At 45.6% G+C, this 27,632-nt stretch overlaps 9 protein-coding genes across 9 annotated transcripts; 5 read left to right on the top strand and 4 right to left on the bottom strand.

The window, feature by feature from the left end:
- Positions 1-1,665: 1,665 nt before the first annotated feature.
- On the top strand, positions 1,666-5,309 carry AOL_s00193g101 (uncharacterized protein; the record flags this gene model as incomplete). Its single annotated transcript, XM_011128712.1, has 4 exons — positions 1,666-1,912; positions 1,981-2,095; positions 2,162-3,548; positions 3,612-5,309. 4 exons carry the CDS (start codon positions 1,666-1,668, stop codon positions 5,307-5,309), a joined length of 3,447 nt encoding a protein of 1,148 aa, XP_011127014.1.
- A 786-nt stretch (positions 5,310-6,095) lies between these two features.
- Positions 6,096-7,048, top strand: AOL_s00193g102 (uncharacterized protein; the record flags this gene model as incomplete). Its single annotated transcript, XM_011128713.1, has 2 exons — positions 6,096-6,127; positions 6,319-7,048. 2 exons carry the CDS (start codon positions 6,096-6,098, stop codon positions 7,046-7,048), a joined length of 762 nt encoding a protein of 253 aa, XP_011127015.1.
- Positions 7,049-7,083: 35 nt separating this feature from the next.
- On the top strand, positions 7,084-8,144 carry AOL_s00193g103 (uncharacterized protein; the record flags this gene model as incomplete). The annotated part of the gene is made up of 2 exons (XM_011128714.1): positions 7,084-7,803; positions 7,878-8,144. 2 exons carry the CDS (start codon positions 7,084-7,086, stop codon positions 8,142-8,144), a joined length of 987 nt encoding a protein of 328 aa, XP_011127016.1.
- Positions 8,145-8,327: 183 nt separating this feature from the next.
- On the bottom strand, positions 8,328-10,433 carry AOL_s00193g104 (uncharacterized protein; the record flags this gene model as incomplete). The annotated part of the gene is made up of 11 exons (XM_011128715.1): positions 8,328-8,483; positions 8,571-8,745; positions 8,806-9,097; positions 9,161-9,199; positions 9,269-9,288; positions 9,356-9,535; positions 9,603-9,668; positions 9,722-9,740; positions 9,816-9,860; positions 9,918-10,100; positions 10,208-10,433. 11 exons carry the CDS (start codon positions 10,431-10,433, stop codon positions 8,328-8,330), a joined length of 1,401 nt encoding a protein of 466 aa, XP_011127017.1.
- A 1,161-nt stretch (positions 10,434-11,594) lies between these two features.
- Positions 11,595-12,002, bottom strand: AOL_s00193g105 (uncharacterized protein; the record flags this gene model as incomplete). Its single annotated transcript, XM_011128716.1, has 1 exon — positions 11,595-12,002. The coding sequence occupies one exon, from the start codon at positions 12,000-12,002 to the stop codon at positions 11,595-11,597; it is 408 nt and encodes a 135-aa protein (XP_011127018.1).
- Positions 12,003-13,328: 1,326 nt separating this feature from the next.
- AOL_s00193g106 (uncharacterized protein) lies at positions 13,329-15,570 on the top strand (the record flags this gene model as incomplete). The annotated part of the gene is made up of 5 exons (XM_011128717.1): positions 13,329-13,529; positions 13,596-14,052; positions 14,109-14,239; positions 14,306-14,362; positions 14,428-15,570. 5 exons carry the CDS (start codon positions 13,329-13,331, stop codon positions 15,568-15,570), a joined length of 1,989 nt encoding a protein of 662 aa, XP_011127019.1.
- Positions 15,571-16,152: 582 nt separating this feature from the next.
- On the bottom strand, positions 16,153-17,314 carry AOL_s00193g107 (uncharacterized protein; the record flags this gene model as incomplete). The annotated part of the gene is made up of 3 exons (XM_011128718.1): positions 16,153-16,757; positions 16,837-16,917; positions 16,990-17,314. 3 exons carry the CDS (start codon positions 17,312-17,314, stop codon positions 16,153-16,155), a joined length of 1,011 nt encoding a protein of 336 aa, XP_011127020.1.
- A 3,186-nt stretch (positions 17,315-20,500) lies between these two features.
- On the bottom strand, positions 20,501-22,534 carry AOL_s00193g108 (uncharacterized protein; the record flags this gene model as incomplete). The annotated part of the gene is made up of 1 exon (XM_011128719.1): positions 20,501-22,534. One exon carries the CDS (start codon positions 22,532-22,534, stop codon positions 20,501-20,503), a length of 2,034 nt encoding a protein of 677 aa, XP_011127021.1.
- Positions 22,535-25,590: 3,056 nt separating this feature from the next.
- AOL_s00193g109 (uncharacterized protein) lies at positions 25,591-27,241 on the top strand (the record flags this gene model as incomplete). The annotated part of the gene is made up of 3 exons (XM_011128720.1): positions 25,591-26,104; positions 26,175-26,236; positions 26,303-27,241. 3 exons carry the CDS (start codon positions 25,591-25,593, stop codon positions 27,239-27,241), a joined length of 1,515 nt encoding a protein of 504 aa, XP_011127022.1.
- Between the last annotated feature and the right edge of the window lie 391 nt (positions 27,242-27,632).

The following is a 27,632-nucleotide window of genomic DNA, read 5'->3' on the forward strand; positions in this document are numbered from 1 at the left end:
CCTTTTTCTTTCTTTCTTTCTTTTTATTTTTTGTTCTTTTTTCTTTTTTTCTTCGAGTCTTGAGGATTTTTATTTTCTAGAATCCATGAAGATGTTAACCGTCATAAATTTAATTTAAATTTTTCTGGGAGACGAGGTTTTACGTTCAGTAATTAGTTTTCTCTTCGTTCTGAATCTTCATCATCGAATTCACTACATTGTTGGTCGAATCGGACAGTTTACTCGGGACTCGGCAGCATTGGAAGAAAGAGATCTTGAACAAGCTCGCTTACCCAAATTGGCTTTGCATCTTGGCCCGGTCATCCATTCTGTGGTTCCAGTGACGGGCGGTCTGGAAAGGTAAGCAATCCACCATCACCACCCACCATCCATCATCACCATCACCACCACCTCCTGCCTCACCATCATCATCATCATCATACACCCATCGTATGCGTCGTCATCACCATCACTACTAGTCGATTGATCGCACCCCTGATTGCATCTTTATGCTTCCCGTGGTCCCCGTGAATCCGTACACAAGACGATACAGATAGACTCCAAAGGTCTGCGATTTCCACTAGCGAGGTTCCCAATTCGAACCTTTAGGCGTGAAGGGGCCCCCACCACGCCCACCATCACCGCTGAACGATTCCCTGCTTTGGTCGCTTTTGGTTGTGAGAGAGAGAGAGAGGGTTCAACCTTGAGAGACAGACCATACACAGAGAGGAAAATACAGGATGCAAATTGCTTAGCGACGGGTGTTCCTGTACGGTTACATAAATCCCATACCAGCCGCACAGCGGTTGCACTTACAATCATCTCGCACCTGCACTTGCACTTCCAATCATTGCCAGTTGCCAATTGGTAGTTTAGTCGAGCGAGCAATGTGCAAAGGGGATTGATTTCCAATAATACCTATCCTCACATCCCATACACCCACTCTCTTCGACATCCTGATCCCGGTCTCTCGAGGCTTTTCTCTTGTCGCTGCTGCCATTTATTTCTGTCTTGCCGTTGCCATTTTCGTGCGCTTCTCGTCAACTTTTTCTTCGCTACTCAGTTATAATAAATAATATTAATGACTATGCCCAGCCAGTCCCGTCGAAACACGAGCGAATGCCTGCCAGTTAATCCATCAACAACTTATCGATAATCCGCTTGGTTGTTTCCTTCGATATAATTCTTTTCCAACCTCCTAATTTCTCTCTTCACCGTATTCTTTCATCTACAACCGTTCGAGTCCCGAATATATCGGTTGTCTGGACCCCTAACTCCTACGTCAGACGAGGCGGTCGTTCGCAGACCACCCTGGGAACTTGTTTGTTCGACCTTCTTCCAGAACAAAACACACCCATCTCGACATTTATCCCACCTGATACCGATCTAGTGGCAGAATCGATATCCAGTGATGAGACGAACTTCATAGCCTCCGTTCCAAAATGATAGCTGCCGCTGCTTAACTGATCGATTCTGTCTTGTTTCTTTAATACTTTCGACTTTTTTTTTATCAAAAAATAATTGTTCTTCCTCTAACGCCGTTCATTCTTAGCTTGTTGGCCGGACTCATCCTAAATCTCTCTCATATCTGCCTCTATCTCTAGCAAAGGACAACCCTTTGCCACCATACACATATTATCATCTAACATGAAGCGGCGGCGGTTCGAAATCTCAAATTTTATACCCATGGAGCTCATTACAGTTCACCTGTTGCTATTTGTTGGTTTGGCAGGCATTTCAAATGCCATCCAAGTCCCCTTCCGGGATTGTCTCCGAACTGGCCCCCCCGGCGCTCCACATTTTCGACCCTTTAGTGTCGATGCGAAGTTTGGAGACGAGGCAGATGGGTATCCATTGACAATTGAGGTTCACGGAAACCTCACAGGTCCAGGTCAAGTTATTAAGGATTTCGACGAAAGGCAAAATGCTCTGAGTATGTTAATTAATCTTCATTTTTTTTATTGTTCACTCCGACGTTAAATCGCTAACTGTTGGATGTAGCGACATTACGGCAAAAGATCAATGTCCTGTCGTATACCCCTCTGGTCGAAAATGTCGCCTTCTGCAAATCACTTACCGAAGGAACAACCTGCGATGTATTTCCTAAACCCGATGCGTAGGCTTCCCGTCGCCGATCCATTAAAATCCACGATCTCCGATGCTAATAAACCTTTTGACACAGCGGCTCCGATTTTCAACAACTTCCAGGTTTCATCACTACTCGCAACCTCTCTAGTTCATACGCCTTTAGCTCCCTCATAAACACCTATCGTATTATCCCAGCCGACAATGAAAGAATCAGTATTGGTTGTGTCGAAGCATCTATCACCCCTACTCTCGGCAGCGCTATTTCCGACCTCTTAACTTTCATCCCTCTTGGTATCGTCATTATGACCGGCATTGCTACTATAGTCGCCGCGATATTCAACCCCTGGAACGGAACAAAGGATATTTTTCAATGGAGCAGTAATTATCGGAGGGACTTGGACATGTTGCGATTGATAACACCCGGGTTTGCGGACTGTTTACAATATCTACAATTTGTGGTTCTTACGGGTGCGCTGTCACTAAACTACCCGGGATTCTATCAGCCCGTGGTAGCAAATGCGGCATGGTCGGTTTTGATGTTCAACTTTTCGTTGGTGAGCCAGGAATCGACACAGAATCCGGTGGATAATATATATTTTACGAGTCACCGGCATGGTTTGGGTCGGCTTACGCAGCTAGTCGGGCAGGGTGATCCGTCGGATGCATGGGCTGGGTTTATGGTTATCTTTTCTGGAATTATCGGTGCTACTGTTTTATTCGTGGTGATCATCGCTACCGCCAGATGGGTCATGAAACGGATTAAGCTGCATGAGAGTGGCGACCTACGAGCCAAGAATATTCCCTTTCTTGGAGGGCTTTTGGTTAGGGTGGTGTACAACTATCTCTTACTGCCTATATTATCCCTCAGCGCCTACCAGCTTATCTTATCGGGAAGCAGCCCTTTGTCTGTGGATATCGTTTCTGGAATTGTGTTTGCTGCGGTGGTTGTGGCGGCCGCCTTTCTCGTGAGAAGGATCAGCACCTATAAACCTCGGTCTCCACTATATGACGACCTTCCAACTCTACTTTTCTACGGACCACTCTACAATACTTACGATGAAGCGGCAACTCTATATTGTATCGTATATCTGGGAATCAGTCTTATTCGAGGGGCATCTTTCGGATTCCTTCAACCATCTGGGATTGCACAGTTAACATTACTCGCTAGTTGCGAGATTGTTCAGATACTAACCCTGAATGCCTTCCGACCTTACTCATCGAAGACTTCAATGAATATCTACCACAGTTGCTTTAGCATGAGCCGGCTGATTTCAGTACTATTCCAAGTAGCCTTTGTACCAAGCCTTGAGGTTGATGACGCTGTGAGAGGGTGGATTGGATATGTAATCTTGATATTGCATGGGGTGGTTTTAGTGTTTGGGTTTTTTATGAATGCTCTGCAAACACTAGCGGAAGTTGCAGCGAGAATCGCGGGAGCAGGAGAGGGCAGGGACGGTGCCCAGAGAGGTGGATTGTCTAAGGTATTTAGATGAGTGCTGTCAGTATTATTGTTTATTTGAGTGCTAATGACGCCCGGTGATTAGGTCTTTGGTTCAAGACAGCTTGCGAGGCGTTCGAATCGCCCTGGCGGACATAGCCCCGAACTAACAGGATATCTAGGGGGTGGTTCTAATATGAACGAGGAGAGGAAACCAAGCCTGATGACAGGATCTCGTCACGGAGGGTCGATCTCTGGTAGCTCTGCTATCTTGCTTGGCCAAGGCAATGTCCCGGCTCAACAAGCAGTTTTCGCGCAGACTCCTAGTACAGAATACGCAAGCCCAATCCAAGAGACATCCTCCCAGGGCAGAGGCCACCACCATACAAACAGCGGGAGCACAAGTTTTGGGCCAGCAACGCCTCGGCACTTCAGCGGTCAATCGTACTTTGAGAATGTAAATCCGCAGTCAGCGATGCAGAGCATCAACGGTAGCTCCCCTCGCCTGCCTCAGCAACCCGGACTTGGAAATGCGCTTGCGAATTTAGACTCCAACGGACGACCGAATGAGGGCCCCTACTACCGACAACCTCGGAAGAACAAACCGCGGAATAATAGCACGTCTGGCTCTATGGGTGGTGGTGGGGATTGGGACGCTGCTGGCCCGTCGAGCTTTAAATATAACGGGCCTGCGGACTATACGACACGGGAGGCACCAGAAGGGTCTTCGAACATTCAGTTGAATGATATGGATGAAAACACTAGATTTGGTTACTCGAACCCAGCACTTATGGCCGTTCCTGCGCCGCAACATACGGACTCCATGGGATCTGGAAAGATGCAGGATTATTCACAGCGAGAATCGGACTTTTATTATGGAGTTCGAGGGCCTGCACTTTCGGCACAACCTTCGAGAAGGCTGAGGACTGGGCCAGCAGATCCAACAAGTACAGTAGCGAGTGCTACCGGATGGCTGAATAAATTCTCAAGGTGGACAAAGGGGAAGAATAAGGAGAAGGGATTCCAAGTCGTGCGGTCTGCGAGAGCACCGCCGCCGATGAGGTCGGCGATTGAGGGCGATGATGGCGATGAGGATGTGAGAGTTGGAACTGCGGCTGGGAAAGCGCGGCAGTCAATATCTCAAGAACCAGCTAGAGATGTTGGAATGCAATCTAGAGGGGCTGATGATACATCTTCCAGCGAAGAAGATACTACAGACTCCGATTTCTCGGACGACGATGGGGTCGGGACGCCAAGGCCTACATCACAACTATCACCCTTGCCGCCTCAATTGCCAGAAATCCAAACGGGGGATGCGTTTGCGATGCAGTCAAGGGTGAATAGCAGGAAGAGTGCAAAGAGTGTGAAGCCCCGAGTGCCTAGGAAGTCGTCTAAGAGGCAATCTGCCCATTTGATCCCTACACCTCTGTACCATTCCTTACCACAAACACCAGAACGGGTCCATTCACAACTATACGATCCACCCTTGCACGAAAACCGATCAACAAGCTCTACTCACAGATTGCCATTCACGAGGGCAAGCCAGGGCCCATCGGCTTTGGGAGGGGAAGCATCTGAAGTTGGAAATCTAGAAGATGCGAATAGCAACTACTCGACTAGTAGTTCTATGCTTATAACGCCTGCTATGATCGCGGCCGATGATGATGCGAGTAGCAGCCGGCCGGCGAGCTTGGGGACGGTGAATCGGTATAAAGTGAGCATGACAAGTACAAACGAGAGGGTGTTCGGGACAGAGAGCCGAGCAGAGGTTGTGGATGAGCATGGGAGGAAAGGAACGTTTTGAAGAATATAACTAGCAAAAGACAGAGATGAGAGCTAAGGGAAGACCGGAAGCGACGCGTATACGACTTTTTCATAACTTCCTTTCCGGAATACATTGTCTTTTTTAATATAGGACTTCTTTCATCATACATATTTCCTTTTCTTTTTCCCTTTTTCCTTCTTTCTCGCCGTTTTATCTCCCGAAACTGAAGCCCATTCTCTTGCATTTTGGCGTTTATTCGATGGTTCTTTTGCGTCTCTTTTCTCGTCGGTAGCACGTTGTATTTGGTCTTTCACAAAAGCATGCTGCATTGCGCTGCCCGTGTTTTCTTATTATTTCTTAATAGTCTCCGTTTTTCCTCCCCGAATTCGCTTCTGAAACTGTATGAATACATGATTACTGGATGCTGGCATATTTCTTTTTATTCTCTGTTTTTTGATACATGATTTCCAGGTATATTGTACATACATCCGCTCGAGTTCTAGCCAGGAGAAGCCCGATAATACATATTAAATTAGATTGTTGTTCTCCACGTTTTACTAATCCACAGATGGTAATATGTGGGGCCTAACGATACTCGTTTTGGATTCGATGGATTGTTACCGTCGGTTCCAAGCGCCAGTCGACGATAGCCGTCGGCATCCTTCGCCCATCCCACTTCCTCCCTCCGGGTGCCATGGATGTGGGGCCTTTAAATAGCGAACACCTCGCCGCTAAACTTAACTTAAGCTCAAACTTTGAGCTTCTTCCTTTCAAGTTCCAATTGAACAGGTTTCGCGCACACGACACCATTGAATCGTTCCCAAGATGTTCTCGTATCTTCAGCATCGAAAGAACTGGTACGTTATATCTGGCTCCCAGCTTCGCATTGGGGTTATCTCGGGTTGCCCACGACCCTTGTACGGTCTAGCTGGCTGGAGATATCCAGACCCATGTCTGCGGACCTGAGCGAGCGAGGCTAGCCAGCTTTCAAGATACCACATAGTCCAACACACTTTTGCTGACACCCACCATCTGCGAACAATTGTAGCAAAATCAAGCAGCAAGACCGTGCAAATCGGATTGCTTCTTTGCCGTCATATTACTCTACCCCTCTTACATCCCAGGACCGTTCCATCCTCTCCACTCCAATCGGCACACTCGCCTCAAATATCCGTAATAAAGAATGGGCTCCGATCGACGTCCTCAGAGCCTATGGCAAGAAGTCAATTCTAGCCCATGAGGCAACAAACTGTCTTACCGAAGTCATGATTAAAGAGATGGAAGAATATGTCGAAGGCAAAGAATTCACAGGCCCTCTAGCCGGAGTCCCCATCTCCGTTAAGGATACTGTCAGTATCAAAGGCTTCGACTACTGTATCGGCTACTCCTCGTTGGTTAATAAGCCAGCTCTGATTGACTCCCCTCTTACACGGCTACTAAAGGACGCAGGTTGCGTGCCGTACGTTAAGACTAATGTTCCTATCACTTTGTTAAGTTTTGAGAGCACGAATGATGTCTTTGGACGGACTTCGAATCCTCATAATAAGGATTATAGCCCTGGTGGTAGTACTGGTGGTGAAAGCGCACTCTTGGCCTACGGTGGGAGTAGGATTGGAATTGGCACTGATGTTGCAGGAAGTGTGAGAGTGCCGGCGCATTGGGCTGGTATCTATACGGTTAGGGCGGCGACGGGAAGATTTATGAAGAGTATGAATGTTAGTATTAATGCCCATATGTATCTTGTGTTGAATACACCTAGAAGCGGTGGTGGGAACTAATACCTTTTTTTTCGAGGGGGTGATAGAATACAAGTATGGCAGGCCAAGAGGGTGTTCTGGCTGTGTACTCCCCGATGGCCCGTACGAATGAGGATTTGATATACTTTTGGCGTAGTTATTTGGATATGAAACCTTGGAATTACGATCACCATACGCACCCCATCCCGTGGCGTGAAGAGGAGTTCGAAGCCGGTCGATCTGGAAAGCTCAAGTATGCTGTTCTCCGCGATGATGGTGTTGTGACTCCATCACCTGCTTGTGCACGAGCGCTCGATAGCGTTGTGAATGTGCTCCGAGAATCCGGCGAGGAAGTCATCGAGTTGGATCTTAAGGATGTTCCTAGTCCATACGAGGGGCTCAAGTTGGCGAGTATCTTGCTTAACAACGATGGAGGAAAGACTTATGAGTCCTTCTTTACTTCTTACTTTGAATACAATGATGCCGGAGTGGCGAATCTGTCCAAGTGGTTTAAGATGCCTTGGTTGATTAAGAAGTTTTATGTCTGGTGGGTTAGGTATATCCAGGGTGATGAGTTATGGGCTGGACTCGTGGACACACACTGGAGGGAGCAGACTACAGTGGAGCAGTGGAAGCTTGTTAGTCACCGGGAGGCGTATAGATATAGATGGCACAAGATGTTTAATGACTTGGGGATCGATATGTTACTGACGGTGCCGAATGCTACACCGGCGGTACCAGAGGATGGAATGGCAACAGCTGTTGCGAGCTGTGGTTATACGTTTTTGTTTAATCTGGTGAGTGGGCCCTTTCGATATTTTTGAATCTCTTCAAAGGATGCTTTATAACTAATGGTTTAATGTTGGGATAGTTGGATTACACTGCTGGTGTACTCCCAGTTACAAAGGTTGATGCAACTAAGGACGCATTACCAGCTACTTTCAATATCAAGAAGTTGAATAAGATCGCAAGGGGGGCTTATGTTCACTACGACGCGAAGAAGATGGTTGGGCTGCCAGTTGGTGTGCAGATCGTTGGTAAGCGGTTGGACGAAGAGAAGGTTCTCGGTGTTATGGAGAGAGTTGAGGCTTTGCTTGAAAAGAAGGGAGAGAAGTACGAGCTCCTAGAGGTTGATTAAGTAGTTCACCTTTATCATACTATCTAGCTGGGGGGTGTGAATTTCGCAGTTAAGATCTATGGTATTCTTATGTATTCAAATGAATTCAGACGCTAGAAGTATAAACTTTTTGACCGCTTATAACGGTTGTTGGAGATTTTTGCCCCTCGAGCCTTGCGTATGATTAGTAAAGGCTTGTTCATTTCAAAGTTCGTCGGTTGCTCTTCCGGCATGGTGTGTTCTTTTTCCCTTACCCTGTACCTTCAATGCTTCCTCGGCGCCTTCGGAGGCCTCGTTGAACCGTAATGCAGCGATGTCGTGGCTTTCTACTGGGATTGAAAATTCTTTTTCGTAGATACCCTGTACATGCGTAGATATTTAGTTTAGTAAAAGTGTAAATTTATCTTTTCATCCTCTCAACTTCATGATTAGGGAGGCTTAGCTTACGATGTCTTCACCGCTCCACATGTCGTGGACGATATATTTCTTTGTGGAGTCCAAGCCAGGAACTTCATCGAATACTGCGGTTTTTGTAACCGTTTTCTCCAGAGTGTTTAGCATGAAGACGTGTAGACCTGCGGTGGAGTTTCCGGAGTAGTATTCTGCAGGGTGAGTTTGGTTCCTATTTATCGTAAGTGAGGTCAGTATGTATTCCTTACTGCAGTTGGCGGTGTTTTTTTACCAAGTCCAATCCGCATTGACACCCCACTTATACGGCCAAGCCGGAATTCCAAAACTTTCATCTTGGTTAAATGCGATCAATTCTTTATTTTTAAATACCGCCAGCGTCTCTGGGGATACTTTATCCAGCGGGGTACCAATTAACAGAGGGGATTTTAGAATAGCCCAGAGAGCGAAATGGGAGCGGTCTTCGGCGGGTGTAAGGCCGTTGCCGACTTCTAGCATATCCATGTCCGCGTGGCCCCAGAAGTTGGTCTGGGAGAGGTGGAAGAGGGCGTGGTTTAGGATTGGCACTGGGAGGCGTTAGTTTGGGTCTATATAAACGGGTATCTGGTTCAGGTCTCGGGGTGACTTACTGACGCCCCAGGCTATGTGGTCTTTGTGACCGGTCCATTCTGTGGATTTATGCCTATGAGTGAGATCTTTTACATATAACCCGTTTCATGGGGTGAAGAATGACTTACGGGGTAATATGTCACCCCAACTGTTCATTCGATTCAATAGTTAGCACAAGCTTCCACTGTATAGCCTCTAGGGACTGGTCTACTCACATCCTCCAACTCTGCGCTGTCTCATTGCCCCATTTTTCAACGTGTGCGTGACCCCAATTACACATTCCGAATTGTATTATCCTATCTTGCCTTTTTAGGGCATCACGCATGGCGCGGTAACGTTGGGCGGAACGGGAGGTTGAGAAGTCGTAGGATTCTGGGGCGTGGATTTTGTTGCCACTAATGTGGAGATATACATCAGTACGAAATATCATTTTTCTGATAAATGCAGATGCAGTGTACATACTCATGGGTAGTGTTCCACCATTCGGGAGCCCAGGGGTATTCGTCTTCTTCTTCGTCGGGGATGAAGCTTTCTTTGGTGTTAGAACCTTAATATCGGCATCATCTTCTATGAGGTCCTACCAGTTGTCATATTTGAGATCTTTCCGAAAAATATGTTAGGTAGGTATCCTTATGTTTATTACCCGAGTGGTATGGGATGATGATTAAAACTTACAATCGACGCCCCAATCTGCAAATGTCTTTGCATCGATTTCTTCGTCTTCGGTATATTAGAAATAATTCAATATATCGGTTCGTAGTCGACCAAGATACTTACAATCCATGCTCCCGGGGTAGCTAGCACATGTTTTTGTCCCTCTATCGGAGTATATTCCTAGCTTTAAGCCTAGTTCATGGACCTTATCTGCCAATCCCGAGATACCATCCGGGAATTTCTTGGTGTCGACGATGATCCGTTTTGTCTCTGGGTCTCGCCAGAGGTCTTTGTCTGACCACCCGTCTATATTTTGAAACCAAAGCGCCACGACAATTAACTTATATTTCTCTATAGCTAGGCGGAATAGACTAGAAATTCCTATGTATGATAATTATATTTATGAATCTTACCATCGATATTGACGTATGTGTATCCCAAGTCTTTCAATCCCAAGTCGACGAGTTGTTGTGCTGCGGTTAAGAACTTTTCTTCGTTGATGTGTTCGTTGAAACAATTCCAGGAATTAAAGCCCATAGCGGGGAGACGGCCTTCGGTTGTCGACTCTAGTTGGAGAGAGTATGTGAAGGGGGTGGAGAGGAGGAGTGCGAGGACGGGGGAGAGGAGTGTAGAGCGCATTGTTGCGGCCTGAAGGAGGATTGTTGGATTTTGCGAGTTGTAGTATGCTAGGAACGGGATGGAAAAGTTGGAGCTATGGAATCGAATTGAATCTTGAAAATGAAAAAGGGCTTATATTACAAGTTTATATCTAGCTTTAAAGTATTTCGTTTTAGTCAATTGGCTCGAGTGTATCCTCCTAGTGGGGTATCTTTTCTAACAATTACTGAAGCTTCTTGATTCTTTCTTTAGCTTACCCATGTTCAAAGGTGGGTATCATGGGGAAAGCTCGGTACCAGTCCTACCGAGTTTTATGCAAGGAGATATTCCGAGCCAACCGTAATGCATTGGCTAAGTAGGATATTTCGGTTTGGCAGAAAAGAAAGCGATAATTTATCCGTGTCTTTGTTTCGAACATTTCCCTTCTCCTAGTAGTTAAGTAGTTTAGTCTTTTTTTTGGTAATTGGAAGATATTATGTTCTAAACATGATATACACAATGGCTGCTTAACACTGGGTGAACAGGTATGTTTAGCCTAAAGCAGGACTGGTTGTGCAGCTTGGAGCTACATAGCTTGGGACGTTTGCTAGACCCCTGCGGCTTCATGAAACGACATTACATACAACACGCTCTTGCTGACCTATTAGTTTATGTCGCACGAAGATCTCAGTGGTTTTTGACCCCGTTGTGGGTCTAGCATTACGGCGCATGGGTTTGGGGGCGCTTGGTAGTTTATCATTGTTATATTGCTACTATAAATGTAAGGCGTCAGCCATTACAGATATACTTTCCACGTTTGCGCAATTGCACTTCGAACCCACTAACTTAGTCACGACATCAAATGAGCGTAGTGTAAAACTTGGGATTAGAACTTAGATCTTTGGGGGGTTTTTATCTCTTGTTTTTTTTATTTTTGCTTGTTAGTTTTCTTTCTTTCGAAGAGAGCAACTGAGGACTTTTGTAAATAACTGCTTTATAGACGTCATAATATGGTCTTAGAAAGAATCGTGTACTCTATTTCAATATATAGCTAAGTTATCTCAAACCGGACTTCGCAGGATGAGAATCTAGAAGTACACAACTGATAAAAGAGTGGGAATAGGAAAGAGGTGATCTATCGTTCTATCTATGCGATTAACATAACAAAGGAAAGGAGGACGAAGAGTGTATCAGGCGTCAGCCTCATGTACTCTTCGCGTCCTCTACGGCCGACTCGCCGTCCTCTACAGGTTTCTCTTCGCCGGGAAAGAATTTCCTCATGAATAACTTGGCGTAAAATATTGTTTCCATCGTACCGACTATGCTCAAGGCAACAATGACGACGATTTTAACCGTTCGCGAAGCTCCAAGATCCTTCCAACTTATCTTTGGCATCTCATGACTGATTTCTTGGCCGTTATTCGGGCCCGGACTCGGATTCGGGCCCGGCTTCTGCGTACCGAATGCTCTCTGTGAGATTTGAACCGTCGGCTTGAGCATGTGAATTAGAGGGAGCGGAGCAGTCGGCCTCCGGAGTGTGGGGGACGTGGAGCAAGCCGAAATGCGGGGTCGTAGCCGAGGTGGCCTGATGGTCTTGAGGAGACTAGCCATGTGGTTATAGCTTCTTCTTTCTATAATACAGTCTATTAACCAAGTACTTTATACATCTATGGCTAGGGTTTCGCAATTTTCGAGGCGGGCCTCCTTTTTAGATGCTTACATTTCCAAGAACAGGAATAGGTGCGTTTTGTTGGATATTTTGTGTTGGGCTCAACAGCTGCACAAACGGGCAAATGGGACTGAACTTCTGGGCCCATTTTATATTCCTCAACGTGGTTCCCAGACGAGGAGTCAGCGGACACCGCGGACAGCGTTCTACGTATTATCAAGAACATGACGGTTCTAAGGGACGGATTTTTATATCTAAGTAGCTACGATCTCAAACAAATGTGCATAAGCACAGTATATACATAAGGAAGGAGCATATACACTGTGCGACCTCGAAGGATGGGTGGATGTCCGCCTCGAAATCGTCTCGACGACGGTTTGTGTTGCAAATGTCCCCAGCACGAACATGAGCCGAGGCACAGGATCTGGGTTCAACAAATGGTCTTAGTTCGCCAGTTCGCATTAGTAATGCATCTTGTTAACTCCACATCCCCGGTCATTCCGGGGCATCGAATCTTCCCAGATTGATAACACTGGCCAGCGACTGATTCGAATGGGAGCGCAGCGGAGAGAATAAGCCCCGATTCCTACTTTCTTTCATAGTATACCCCCATTTCGACATTGCATGATGATTATTATGTCAGCATAACCTAGCCGAATGTAATTCAGCTGGCTCGGTCGCGAGGAAGAAAGACAATTAATCTTTTTTTTTCTCTTTGAAATCATCTATTGTCTCCCGAACTATTACGATTTTCCATACGACTGCTATACTCCTTTTTTTTTTTTCCCTTATCGAGTCACCCGTTGATAGTCAATAGCGATAAAAGCGGGTGGGCATTGCATAGCTCTACGTCCAATCTTTACATTTCAATTCCCCCCGGTCGATCGAACGACTTTATATCAGGAATCATGGCGATTGAACGCGATCGGACACAGTCTGGTGGGATTACCAAGAAGAAATCGACGACCAGTCGCATCAAAGTTCCTGCGTGCATGTCATGCCATTCAAGGTACGGCCTTGCAGTTCGTACTATTCTATGTTCTACATATCTTATCTGATTCATGCTGACTGCTTTGCGGGTTCAAGAAAAATTAAAGTAAATTTCTCTATAGATCTAGCCTTCGTATATCGTATTTCCGTTCGCCCTTCTGACCATGCCACTTTCATATGAATAGTGCGATAGGACTCGACCCTGCCAGAATTGCGTCCGATATGGAGTCGACTGTACTTCGGCTGAGGATGATATTGCATATCCTTCAAGTTCTATAATGGAATCTTCCGACCTTCAGGCCTTGAAAGACAGGATCGCACACCTCGAGACGTTATTGACGAAACAAGCGACTCACGGAAGCAATGGGGGGTCGATATCTAATACTACTCCGGCCTTGAGCCCCGATACACCCGTATCCTCGAGCTCTCGTAGTGAGCCTGCGACACCCTCAACAGTTTCTTCCGAGAATAGGGACAAGGTGCGCTAGTTTTCGGCTCCTATAGTAGTAAGAAAGTATTACTAAACAATACGACTTGTTATGTAGTCTTGCTTACCGAAAACGAAACCAAGCGGCGGTGGGTTCGGAGTCTGGGAGATTACGTGGCAACCACAGCATATGAACTACCTGCCTAGCCTCCTCAAGGATGAGCTACCTCCGGTCAAGTTCTTTCCTAAAGAGGATGCCCTTCAGTATTTGGCATCGTTCGTTCGAGCTACATTCTTGCGGAAGCGTTATGCATATCTCGATGAGCTGATGGAGACCTTCAATCATATTTACTCAACACAGGCGGGCATACCCACCGTTCCGGCCACAGCTTTGACGTTGGGATTGTATTTAGCGCTTTTGTCTGGGATGTACCCGGATAGCTTTAAGGCCTTTTCGGCATACCTTCTTGTAAAACCGACTTTAAGATTGTTATGGTCGCAACTGTCGCTTGAGACTTTGGATACTATTTTGATGGAGGTTTCGTTTTTGACGACAACGGGAAGATTGGATGAAGGTTGGTAAATCGCCTCTATCGAGCCTTGTTGCGAAATATCTAATAACGGTTCATAGGTTACCTTTGTACAGGTGCTGCTGCTCGGGTTGCTCAAGCCCTAGGGCTTCATGTTTCTAACTCTGCTATCTTTCAAAATCTCGACGAGACTGGGCTAGAGAGGGCCAGAATGATATGGTGGGAAGTATATGTAAGCTTTATATCGAGGATTACGGCGCAGACTCTGCGGCTTAATGCTAACGTGGGACATCAATAGTGCTACGACCGGTGGTATTCCCTAGCGACAGGTCGCCCCTTAGCCATCAGGGACAAAGTACGTAAACATGCTCTAATATTGGCTTTAGTTGAGCTTACTCTAATATATATTGATTTGTCTAGGATTGCAATACTCCTTGGCCTGCTTTCACATACAAACCGAAGAGCGTAAAGCCTCCTCGTTGGCAAGCTGATTTATGGAAGGCAAAGATCAGATTGGCTGAGATAACTGGCAAGATCACCTCGAAGCTTCAGAAGCCTGCTCAGAAAGATCTCCCGTCATTCTATGCTGCGACAAGTCGAAACCCTTTTCGCCCTCCACCAGAACACATTGGTTCCAAATTAAACGAAGAGCTCAACAACCTAGCAAAAGATCTCCCCCCAGATCTTGCGGACCCTGTTGCACATGCGCCGGCTTTGTACCTTGCTCTCAAATTCCAAAGCGCAAAAATGATGTTGTTCAGGAGCTTTCTTCACCACCAAGATGCTACAATTCGCTTACAGGCCCAAGAGGAGGTTTTTACGTCTGCTCTAACAGTTACTCGCTTGTGCTATGAGGGCCAGGAAGCCCTTAAGCAATTGACCTGTGGGACTATCTCCATGATTCTTTTGACTTGTGCTGTTGCACTTGCTAGCTACTCGAGGGCACATAAAGGTAAAGAATCGGCCAGGGCTATCGAAGCAAAGGAAGCCTTCGATACCTTGAAAGCTAGCCTGCGTTGTCTCGACCGGGACGATGTGACCGGGCCTATTAACAGTTTACATATGAAGAACAGTGAAGCGATGAGGAAGCTTCAAGCGTTCCTGGATCCTACGAGTGTTACTCCGAAACCTACCTCGCCAGCTGGCCAGAAATCACCAAACATGGCTAGTTCTTTATTCCCGACAGATACGAACACAAGCATGCAAATGGACACCACATATGATACTAGCGGATACGGCGCTTCTACTGGGGCTGACGCTTCTCCCGAAAGCTTGAATTCAATGCCTCCTCCTCAATCTACGCCGGGTTCGATGAATAGCTATTACCTTGGTGATACGGCTTATAAACCGACTACGAACAACCTCTCCTCCTGCCAACCATCAACGATGGGGCAGAACATGACTTCGGATATGGATTATGACTTCTACAACCCAGAAAACTATAACCCTGAGCTAGAGTTTGGGCACATAGTGGATCCGTTCTCTGAGGCTTTCTTTGCAGAATTGATGAGTATGAGTGAACAAAATATGTCGCCAGAAGACTGGAGTCGATTGTTAGCATAACATTGGAGATTTTCTTGTCTGCGTGTACATAGATGTACTTTGGGGAGTTGAACCTGGCGGCGTTTTATTTCGTATCTTGTGGGAAGGCTTTCCGGGGTTCGTTTTCTTTTGAAGTGTTTTCCCAACCAGTTGATAATTTGCAGATTAGGCGTATGCTTATAGTTGACTGAGTTTGTGTTTCTCTAATACCGGCAGCCTCCTTGTATATTTACCCGACATCAGGGCGTGAGTTAAGCAAATTTTGGTCGTGTATCTTGCTCGATAGTTATCAAGATATTTTCAGCTTACCAATCAGAAACATTAGTCCACGGATTTCACCTAATCCATAATGGTCCATGCTATATGGTTTAAGCCATAAGACGACTGATAATTATATAAGGGTATATGTGATATCTAAAATTTTCTGGCTGACTAAAACTAGGTAAATACGAATCGAAGTTATAGCTTTGCTACGTACATGGCTATCAAGATCGTACCGGCTATCGAGGTCCAAGCCTGATGTCGGGACCAATTTAATACATGCATGGCTACATGTTCACATACCCCAATACCTCAACCTCAACTCCGTCATAGTGAAAATAGCTAAGGTCCCCCTCTCCAAGAACCAGGAGGGCTAGGAATAACTCCTAAACCCCCTTGCCCATCAAAACTCTCACTTCGCGCCTTCGTCAGCAAGCTTTCAGGCTTCCGAGGTGATAGAGGCCAAGCTGGTGATGAGGGCGTAGTTGAAACCCCATATTCCAACTCAACCATACTATCAGTTCTCGTTCTATTTGCCGAAGACTCCATAGATTTCAATCCATACTTCAAAGACCATCTCCTCAAAGACCACCTCTTTCCTATGTTCCTACCACCTGAAATTGTTTCAACGGTTCTTGATCCATGGCTGCCTGAGCCGGCCGCCGCAGAAGTTCCGGCTCTCCTTTCTTTCTGCACAGTAAAGAGCTTCCTGATCGCAGGCAAACAGCAAACGACGATTGCGGTGGCCTCCTCTGCAATGCTCCATAGTGCTACCCACCGCGGATCAGACTGTGGATATGCACCTGACCCACCGGCATTGATTCGGATCGTGCGAGCGAGGGAGAGGATTACTACGACAAAACCAAGACAAAAGAGGCAGGCTAGGCCGACTTTTTGAAGATCTGACATGCGTAGGTGGCGGATTAGGCGAAGTGGAATGGCCATTACTATAGAAGAGAGAATGTGTAAGTTACAGTTGTAAGAAGTTGGCATAAGGGTTGGATATTAGAAGTTTGGGTAGCTTACTCAAAAGATCACTGATGATATCTGTGGCGGTAGCACCGTAGAGAGAGGCATTACTTCGACCGGTTTGGCTTACGCAAGTCGCTATTCATATGAACTGGTTAACATTGAATCCACAATACTCAACTAAATTGGGGGGATACGGTGGTATCTTACTATCAAAGTAACTGCTTAACGGGATGCAAACAAAAAAATACCCAACCACATTTCCAATGTAGCTCAATCCGCAAAATACAACTGTGAAAATCCAGAGTTTACTCCACGCTCTTCCCTCCGCTAATCGTTTATAAAAGAATAGGAATGAAAATTTGATGAGCCAAAGGGAGGTTAGGAATCCAACATGGCTGCCGATTTGGTATTCGAGCGTTCGTTTTAGATACTTTTGAAAATTTGGGATGGAGCCTAGCATCTTAAATAGTTCCTCTGGTGGGGTCTCAACCAGGACTGTGTAGCGTGGAGTGAAGAGACAAGAAAGAACCATTTGGATGAGAAGTATGGCACAGGCTACTATAGTAAGCCACTAGTGCGGGTATTCCGTTAATCTATCTTTGCATTGAAATGGAACGTATAGAAACAGAACCTAGTTTAAAGTTACCTACATCCTCAGTGTGAAGGCCACGGTTGATCTTCTTTCGAGTGTATGCGCGAGTAGCCGTCGCAGCGAAAGAAATTATGAAGAAGGTAATATAACAGACCTATTAAGATGCGATAGAATTAGTTTTAAGTTGAACTTCTGCGCCGTTATTGTACGATTAAAGGTCCTAACTACTTACGGTGTACTGAAGGACATTCATTTCGTTAACGCTAATTCACTATAGTACTAGTCGAATATTGTATATATGGTTGAGATAGTAGATACTTTTGAGTTGCCCAGGATCTTCGAAGCCGAAAATATGAAACTCTCTGAAGGGGAACCAGAAGATAGAAGCCCTCATAAATAGATCTACAAAATGAATTGGAAGTTAGATATCGTAGTGCCCCGGGTTTGGATAAAGATCATCTGTGTGCCTCAGCTCAAGGAAATATAATAAAAAATAGATCTCTTGTCAGGACTCGAGACATTCGCCTTCACGAAAATCTGCCGCAAGCAAGAATAAATGTGAGGAGCTGTTGGGTCTAGAGCCTCAAGAGAACTGATTCCTGAGGTCTCCCTTTGAAGTGACTAAAGGTCATGAGTGACTATTATTTTGTGTCCGAGTAATAAAATTGAGAAATTCAAAAGATCACAAGGGAAAAGTTTGGTTACTTCTAGTATGGTGTGGTTGGACTTTATATCTTTATCTCCACGACGAGCTCAAGTGTGTTATGCGCACTCCATGCATCTCCCTTACTTGGTTTCATAGCCTACTGCAGATTACGGCTACATTGTACAAGTATACAAAGCCTAGGTAGGTTATATCGGCCCTTTCCCCCTCTCGGCTGTAACCTAGCCCCCCCTTCGTCAGCGAGAAATAAGCGAAGAGCACGGTTCGAAGCTAAGTAGTTGGATCACCAATCGTCATGATATTTAGCGAGGATTATCACTTTTTTTCTCTTTCTTCCCTCAACTTTGTGATCAATGTTGGGTATTAGGGAGGGAATCTTGATAGCTGAAACTATGAAGGGCCTGGGGGGGCAAGCCCAAGGGAAGGAAGGAAAGATCCGATCTAGGTGGCCTGTACCTGTGCAACGTTGCAAAAGTTCGTTCAAGAAAGTCTTTTGGTGCACGGTGTAGATTTGAGATATGAACAGACTTCCCGAGAACGCTTAGGCTTTGTAGATATTATCGGGAGGGATGTTTTTGGGGGAAGAGGAAATGTTACAGAATGCAGGTAATTACTTAGTATGCTTGTGGTGTTGAAAGGTGGATAGGTGTTGGTGGGCCAGCTAGCTCGAACTTCTTTCAAAACTCATGTTGAGGTGTTTGATGTTGCATTTTGAGGGGGTCTCGAACAAAGAAGCATCTCCAAACTCCGATCTAAACACCCAGAATTTTAGTCTTGGGCCCTCACTCTACTAGTCTTTGCTTATCGCGTAAGTCAGCCTTAGCCGATATTTCTTTTTTTTTTTTTTTTTTGATTTTCCACTTAGTCTATTATCCAGTTTCGAGACTAACGGAGATTAGCACGTAGTCTACTAGTATTGTGTGAAAACGGCGAGTAGATTCCGTTCACTCAATTAACCTAGTTAGGTCTTAATCGTAAATATAACTTAATGCATTCTAAAATGCTATTTACCTTGCAAACGCATATTGGCCGAGCCTTCTATCCTTGTATGTTGGTTCCTAACAGGGTTCAGCGGCACTAGTCGACACAGACGGGATATCAAATCCTATGTTGCTAGGTATCGATCCATATACCCTGACCGATAGAGAGCCAAAATCCGGATGGCATGGATGATCGGTCTCGGGTCATACTTCTGCAGTGCGGTGGAGGCTCTGAAAAACTCGGCTAACTATTTTGCTTTGGAATATTGGGCTTGCCTGCTCTGCCTAGAGACTTCGTCTCTTGATACATGTTGAGATTTTGGTTTATTCGTGGGATTTGAATATTACTTGGGGGCCGACTTATATGTCACCGCAAAAGCCACCTTTTCCATGCGACGGACATGCGTGACACCCAACTGTGGTACTAACTACAGCATATTTCAAGAATATGTGGTGACAAGCACGTATGTAGGTACTTGCATACATAAATTCAAAGTCTATCAAATCGATACATCTGGTGAGTACGACAGGTGCCAGAAAGCGGATTTTAATCTTAGATTGTCCAATAGTAGCCACTCCTAGAGGGGAGCCTTCGTCCGAGGTAAGTTCTCGCTATCCCAGATATGGGGTATTCGTCCGACAAGAATTCTTGTGTAACGCAGAATGCGTTTACTAAATGCCCTGACATTAAATACCCCAGATATGGCTTGCAGATATGATAGGCTGACAAGGCAGTTTTATTGATCAGCTTGAGACATACTGCCTGATCTATTGGTCTCGATAACACATCTAAATTCCTTTGGGAGAACATGAGGAGTGCGAAAACCACGGGCGCCTGAGCATTGCACAGTTGTATCCCATTTGACTTAGTGAGTTTGAAAGCTAAGAGACTATTGGATAGTATTGGTATTATCTAGCAGTTATTGAACATAAGGAGCCGGGGTAATCCATATCGCGGTTATAGAGCCGACGGGTAGGCGCATCTACGTCAAGGGCAAATGTTGGCCGGTCGATAGCAAATGACCTGGGACTCGATCGAAGCACAAAACCCCAGTCTCGTATCAGCATATTTTTCAAGGCGCAAACTATAGTAGCATATTACACCATACTTGTAATTTGAGGGGCTGTGTATAGTATTGATATATAATAGCACCTGGTTTGGGAAGATTTGCAAATTTGCGTCATTTGAAATATAAAAAAAAGGAAGATCAAGATGTAGTCATATTCCCATATTTCACCACCTAGTCGAATTATCGTTACGGTTGTCCGCTTGTATAGTATACATCCCGCATCATTGTACCATATTCAATAAGAATATTGATATAATTCTATTATTGATAGCTCGGCTCTGGAAAGCTATGATACAAGTCCCTAGTCTTCGTATGTATGCACAACAAGATCAAAAAATACCGCTTTGTCAAAACTCGTCTAAGTATTAGGGCCGGGTTCCGTTTAAGATCCACTCTCACATTGTTTCCCAACTCACTCTCCTTGATTTCCATGTTCAGTTTTATTCAGCTGCTTTTGATTCTCGTTCTGATTTTTTTGCCGTCCACGCTCTTGCCTATCCCGTATAAAATCCTCAATTTTAGGCCTTTGAATTCTGCTTCTTCCCTCTATTAGCGGCGGTTCCGATGTCGCCTGACCCGTCCTAACACTAGGAGTCGGTGTCGGCTGCGGCTTTGGAGGTGGATTAAAAAGGTCGGGGTCGTATGGCAGGTCTGTTGGTGTGACGCCTGGGATTGGGTCCAGTGGCGGCAGTCCATCCCGATGCCTCAATGCATCTGTCTCTTGTAGTTTCATTATCCATCGGTCTCGGGCGGACATGCCTGGAGGCTTCGGAAGAGATTCTGGCCAAATGAAAGTCTCGTTGGAGAAGTAAAGATGCTCAAAATATGACTCCCCGGGACTGCAAATATGTTCAAGTTCCAAGTTGTCGTTGAGTTTGTAAACGCTGGGTTTAAAACGGTATTGCTTCGGGGCCACTGCTATATCTCGTCCGTCAACTAAACTTTCATGCTCCCCAAACAAGAGTTTCGAAACCCAGGATCTCTGGTACCGTTTCCACCAGGTATTTGGCTCCGTTTCCTTAGTCCGTGCTTGTAAGTCTTCACTTGTCAATTTCCTCTCTTCTCCTTCTTCCTCCTCATCCTCCGACCCCAGCTCTCCACTTTGGATGCGTTCATCAATATCTTGGAGCCACCTCTCACTCCAGGCAATTTGTTCGGCCGTCGGTGGTGGCGGCCATTCAATATTAAGGGCCTTCCAATCGATATTTGTTTCGTCGTCTAGAAGTTTTGCTCCAACATATTCTGGGCCTACAATACCAGGGACCCAAAAAGAATAACCGGCGCTCTTCATCCAGCCAGGGGTCTCGAGTTCAAGACGGTTAAGCCGATCCGCCACATCACTTTTATTCCGAGCCCCGAACAGTATTCGTTGCTGTTCTCTATATAACGTCTGTGCTTCCAATGCTCGCTGGCGCGCTATTTCTTGCCAGGGTACCCTAGGAGCGGCGTCTACAGCTTCAACTTCAGCGTTAAGGTCTATTTGGCGATTAGCGTTTCGCTCTCCCTCCTTCATCCGCTGCAGGAGTTGTTGTTTTGTCAAATTCCCCGATTCTCTGAGAGCTTTCCAGGCGTTCAGGCGGCGTCTAAGATCTTTATCCATTTGTCTGTCTCCATCCGAAGTTATGTATTTACGAGATAGTCGGTTTTCTGTATTTCCGAGTTCTGTTTCCGCAGTCTGGTCAAGATTCGTAGTGCTACTAAAGGACGGCTGGGATGGCGATGGATCTTCTGGTTCCTCTATCGCGAAATCTTCAAAATCAAGCTCGTCCGAGGGAAGTAGGGGTAATCGAGCGTATGCATCTTGGACTTCTTGTGGGGGAGGTGATACTTTAAGCCTTTCCCAGATCTCAGGCTTGATTCTACCGTTGTGTCGGTCTTTGGGAATCGAATGATGATCGCGTTGGCCAGGCCTCCTGTTCCTTTGTTCGCTGGGAGATTCTAGCGCTTCGAATTCTTCATCCCTACCGATAAACTCTATGTCGTTAAGGGGTTTGAAGTTCACTTTCTTCTTCGCCCTCACTTTCCCTTTAGCAGCTCCTCGGAATACTTCACCATCAGCGGAAAGTGGTGGGTCTGAGATGCGGATATTCTCGGTGCCTGGATTACCAGGAGGCTTTCTAGAATCAGGTTTGATGCGGCTCCGGGCTACCCTCCTCTTTACCCACTGATTAAACAGAGTATTTCCTGGGTCCTCCTGAGTGAAAAAGTCGTGTGCTTCTTTCAGGTTTCTAGCGTCTTGCTCGAGGCTTTGCACTTTTCTTCTGTCTCTAGCTTTATTTGCTTTGGCAATCTCCTTCAATATACCTGCTCGGATTCTGGGGTAGACTTTTTCGACATCTTGTTTAGGCGGACGGCCTTCACGCTCTGGAAAATTAAGGATATCAAAATAGTTTATCGCGGCATTACCTTCAAGGCGATCACCTTGAAGCTGTGCTAAGCCCTGCATATTTATGCAACGAGAACTTGAGGGGGTGATGCCGAATGCCTGGATTTGAGGCTATTACCGTAACAACCTTGAGGCCGATGCTGCAACTTGTACCACGGCTACTTAGAAATAGGAATACGGTCCCTGTGGGGTTTTTAACTTGGGATATTGGGATGAGCCCGAGCTTAAAAGATGGTGGGGCCTGGGAACGAGACCAGGTTGGGCTCGTAGAACTGGGTATAGAGAGTCTGGGTAGTGGTGGTGGTGATATTGTTTAATCAATTTTCCGCGTGCTCCCAGCGCATATTCCTCTGCATTCTAAAGAAAATGTTTCGGAATATTAATAGAAAATAGATATGCCATTTCTTTGTTAGTGTGAGGATAACAAGATAATACGCTAAGGCCCCCTCCCAAAGTGAAAGGGAGGGGAGAAAAGTGTTTAATAGATAAATTGATATACTGAAGCATTGGAATTCACGGCGATACATATTCCATCCATATATAAATTTGAATTTAGGACATAGAATCTACGGGATTATGGTAGGTATATAAACGTACATACATGTATATAAATGACGATATATTCGTGATACGGATCTCACCGATGAACCAGATGGCTCAGAATCCAGTTCATTCTTATTCAGTTTCAAGCTTTAGTGGTTGCAATTTAAAGGCGGCTCGCCTAAGAATTTGCTTTGTTAAATCCAACATGCTCCCAAAATGTGGCGCATGTGACGAGCACTAGCTAGTAATGTTACCTCATTGATCATTCAGATCAGCTGAAAGAAACACATTTAGTAGTACTATAGTAGGTCGTGGAGTCATGGAAAATGCCCATACGTACAGGGACTTGGTGAGATCTAGAATCTAGAGCTCGAGCAGCCGGCCCACACTTAATTGATACCGAACTTCGCCAATATTAAGACAACCCACAGTGTATTCGTGCTACATACATAAGATTCCAAGATCCAATAGACCCGAACAGAAAATGTTGTCTAACGATCGATGTAAGGCAAAACAAACGAGTAGCATATGACACATCAATTTAACTTAAGTTATAATTAAGGGAAATTGGACTCAAATTTTGAGACTCACAGCTTCCTGATCAACATAGCTTCAAGACAAAAGAGCTCGGGGCCTGTTGGTGGACCGGTCCGCGGCATGCATACTGCCACGGTCACCATGGGGTGAGCTCACAACAGGCTATCCAGCGTCTGTGTTGCACAGCCAAAACTACAACATTTGTGGCATCCTCATGGTTACACGACAGATCCACATCGAGCATCATGTCCTAAATAGGAAAAAAAAATCGCAGGAAAATACCCTCGTGTAACGAGCCAAAGCGCTAAAGATCTTCGAGTTGGTCCTCCGTTGGGAGTGTGCTTATGGGAAATGGGGGGAAAAATGCCTAATGAATCCAAGCTTCAAAGTAAGGGAAGTGTGAAAAGCAAGGGAAGTGTGAATATGATAATAGGAGACCAGTTGTCAATCTGGGATGATAAAATCTCACTCGGTTTTTAGTCTAGGAGACTCGATTTTTAGTTCAGGAGACGCTCACTTCTGCCTTGCGATTTTGTAATTACTAAGCTACGAAAGGGCGCTGTGTGTGCAAATGGTATAACTCGATTGGTCTCCGGACCTAGCTGGGCGCTCGCTTTTTGTTACATACTTATGTATGTGCTACTCTCTGTTGGTTGGATACCAGGCTACAAACAAGGGGCCCAAGGGATGACAGGGACGACCTGGAGGATTGGTCATATGACGAGGTATGAAGATCAGGTACTCGGTACCGTCGAATTCACGATTGGGCTTCTAGAACTCTAGATAAGAACACTTCGAAAAGTTTGTATGATCATAGGGATGTTAAATTAATTGTAAATCTGCTTACGAGACCAGTAAAATCTACATTCTGACGGTCCACAATTTATAAGAATTATTACTGGAAATCAATACGGCCATGATCGATCAATCTCCAGATCATGAAGAAACCAAATTATCTTATGCAGGTATATCAGCAGGCTTAGACGGCCAGTGGTTGGTTAGAGGATAATTACAAATAACATTACCAACCCTTGAGCATTTCGATACTCTTCAACTCTGACGCGCGAACGTCGCAGCCACAGAGGTCCGAGGTGCATGGTTGGTACAGGTGCTTTCGCTAAAGCCTGTCTTATTTTCAAATGTAACGAGCCGTGAGATAGAGCATGTGGTAAACTCGAGGATAGGAATGGTAATCTCCTGGCCTTGCTCTTGAGATTTTGCTGGACCACGTGGAATTGATTAGGGCGACGTGTGAGGCTTAGGGATGTGCCATGTTCCCAAGGCCTTGTTTTTTACTATTCAATGAGGCTGATCTATATGTCGGGTAGCCATCATGCTAGGTTCGTAAAACACTTTGTTGGAATTTTGGATTCTGATATATTAAGAGTTAAGTTGAGGACCACTGTTTTGGTAATGTCAATATATCAATCTTAGAGAATTAATTATACGAATAGTGGCCTAAGGCTCCCATTTCGCCCGGTGTAAGACTCTTAAACACAACAGGAGGTACACGGTTTGTGTATGCAATCCGAACCATGCATTGCACCACATATATGTCAGAAATTAAGGCTTATCGATAAGCGTATTAGTGGTCAATGCGCCGGCCTTAAAGTCACCAATCTGGGTAAAACAGATGTACCCTCTTCGATCGGTTCTGCCGGGCTTAATAGTTAGGAGCTGGCCCGCCGAAATGTCCCAAGGAAATATAATGGAAAACTGCGATGAGGAGATGTACCCTAGCCTTTTCTTTTAAGGTACACGTGCTGGAATGCTTACAGGACATGTCTTTGAAGTTTGAAAGACCTGCCCATATTTTCTGTTTCGTTCCCACAAATATCTTCCTTCCTCATTCAATTCACATCTCGTTGCTATCATTTCGTCCTCTCCACCTGTTTCTTCATTCCCACTATCCTTCCTACATCCCTTCCCCTCTTCTTCTCCTTCTTACCCCTACTTATCCTCAGGCCAGTACTCCCTTTTTTCATCAAGTCTTTTCTTTTCACCTCCATTAACGCCTTTCTAACTGTTCTAGCACCATGAAAACCGTTCTTGCGCATGGGTTGATCGCGTCCAGGTCTATCCTGAGTAACGGGTTAGACCTCGCAGGTGTCACGGAATTTTCTCGAGCACAAGTCTGCTGCCTTGCGTTGAAAGGGATTTCTGCCAAAGCAGTAAGCTTCTCAGGCTCCTCCACCTACACCAATGAGACACATAACTACTTCAGTGCGGCCAACGTCGTTCAACCAGCTTGTGTCTTCTCACCCGAAACAGCGGAACATGTCGCTTATGCAATTCGTATTTTCAACGGTGCGAATTGTAGTTTCTCCGTTCGCAGCGGTGGGCATCTTCCAATCCCTGGCAGCAACGGCCAAAACGGAGCTATCTTACTTGCCGCAACAAAGTTGAAAATGGTGGATATTCGTGGAAAAACAGTAAGGATTGGACCCGGGAACACTTGGACTGAAGTTTATCGTGAAACCGACAAGGTTGGGAAAGTAGTTCTGGGTGGAAGAATCGGAACCGTCGGAGTTGGTGGATTGGTCTTGGGGGGTAAGTATCGAAAGCTCCATGGTACTAGTTTGTTCTTAGGATATTGTTGCTAATTACTATTTTGAATAAGGTGGGATAAGCTTCCAGGGCTCAGAACATGGATTTGCTTGTGATACGGTAGTGAACTACCAGGTAATTGGTTCTCATGTTAACATGTTAGATTCACCAAGGCCAAGCTGACCAATCATTGGAAACTAGGTTGTCACCGCCGATGGCCAAGTTCAAAATGCTAATGCCTCTTCCAACCCCGATCTCTTCTGGGCTCTCAAGGGAGGTAGTAATCGGTTCGGAATTGTCACTGCTTTTGATATGAGAATGTACCCATTATCCAAGGTCACTGGGGGGACGATTACCTATCAGTACTCCAGCTTGCCATTAGTGCTCGAACAGATCGACGTCGTTCACCGCCACCTAGAATTTGATCCAAAGGCTTCCTTCTTCGTCAATGTCATGGACGCTGCCGATGTTGGGGTTGGCAAGCTTGTTGAGGTCGTTCTCTATTATGGCAAACCGTCTACCGGAATTCCTGTAGCCTTTCAGCCCTTCTTTGACATCCCCGGAATTGTTGCGAATACAGTCTCCACGAAACCGTACTCAGAGCTTGTTCCAAATGGCAGGGAAGGTCTTTCACCAGGCACTCTCAGCCATACTTGGAGGTCGCTCACCTACAAACGCTCCCCAGTAGTTAATAAGAAGGTTGCTGAGATTTTCCAAGAAGAGGCTGAAAAGTTTAGATTAAGCCAAGGTAGTAGTGTACAACCTGGAGTATTCACCCTTGCATATGAACCATATGCAACTAGCATGCTCTCTGCAAGCCAACGGACTGGTGGAAACGCATTAGGTTTGGACAGACAAAACGGACCTTTGATGTTAGCCTTGTTGACATATTCCTGGATCAATCAAACCGAGTCGGCAACCCGAACTGCGGCTGTAAAAGCCTCAGTGGAACGAATGAAAAGGTTCGCTCAGGCTGAGGAAAAGCATATTGACTTCATCTATATCAATGCTGCAGCACCAGACCAGGACCCTTTCCGCAGTTATGGCCAGGTAAACTATCAGAGACTTCGAGACATCCGCCGGAAGCATGATCCCAAGGGTGTCTTTTCAGTTCTACAAGCGGGGGGGTTCCATTTATAGATGACAAGCATCTAGGAGGTAATAGTAGTACATGGTGATAATGGTGATATCGAGATCGTGGTGGCTATGGAAGCTGAAGCTTAAGGACTGTACAGTACAAGCTGCAAGTCTGAGGTCTTGTTGCAGATATTGCGTTGGCATCGATACTAGCCAACACGGTTCCGCCCATCACAACGTCGTGTATTCTTAACATCAGGCCTGCCAAGGCTTATCAGATCAGATCAGATAGCTAGATCTAATCAATGGTACATCTTCTTCTCTCGTAGCTTCAATAGCTAGCACGGCATCCGTATCTGTATCCATTCATTAGACTGTAACCTCAGATACAAATCCCATCTCCATCTCTCCATCATCTCTTCTCCCCTTCCTCTTCTCTTCTCTGCTCTTCACA

The sequence above is a fragment of the Orbilia oligospora genome, assembly GCF_000225545.1.
Source record: "Orbilia oligospora ATCC 24927 unplaced genomic scaffold scaffold00193, whole genome shotgun sequence".
In the NCBI taxonomy this organism is placed as follows: Eukaryota; Fungi; Ascomycota; class Orbiliomycetes; order Orbiliales; family Orbiliaceae; genus Orbilia; species Orbilia oligospora.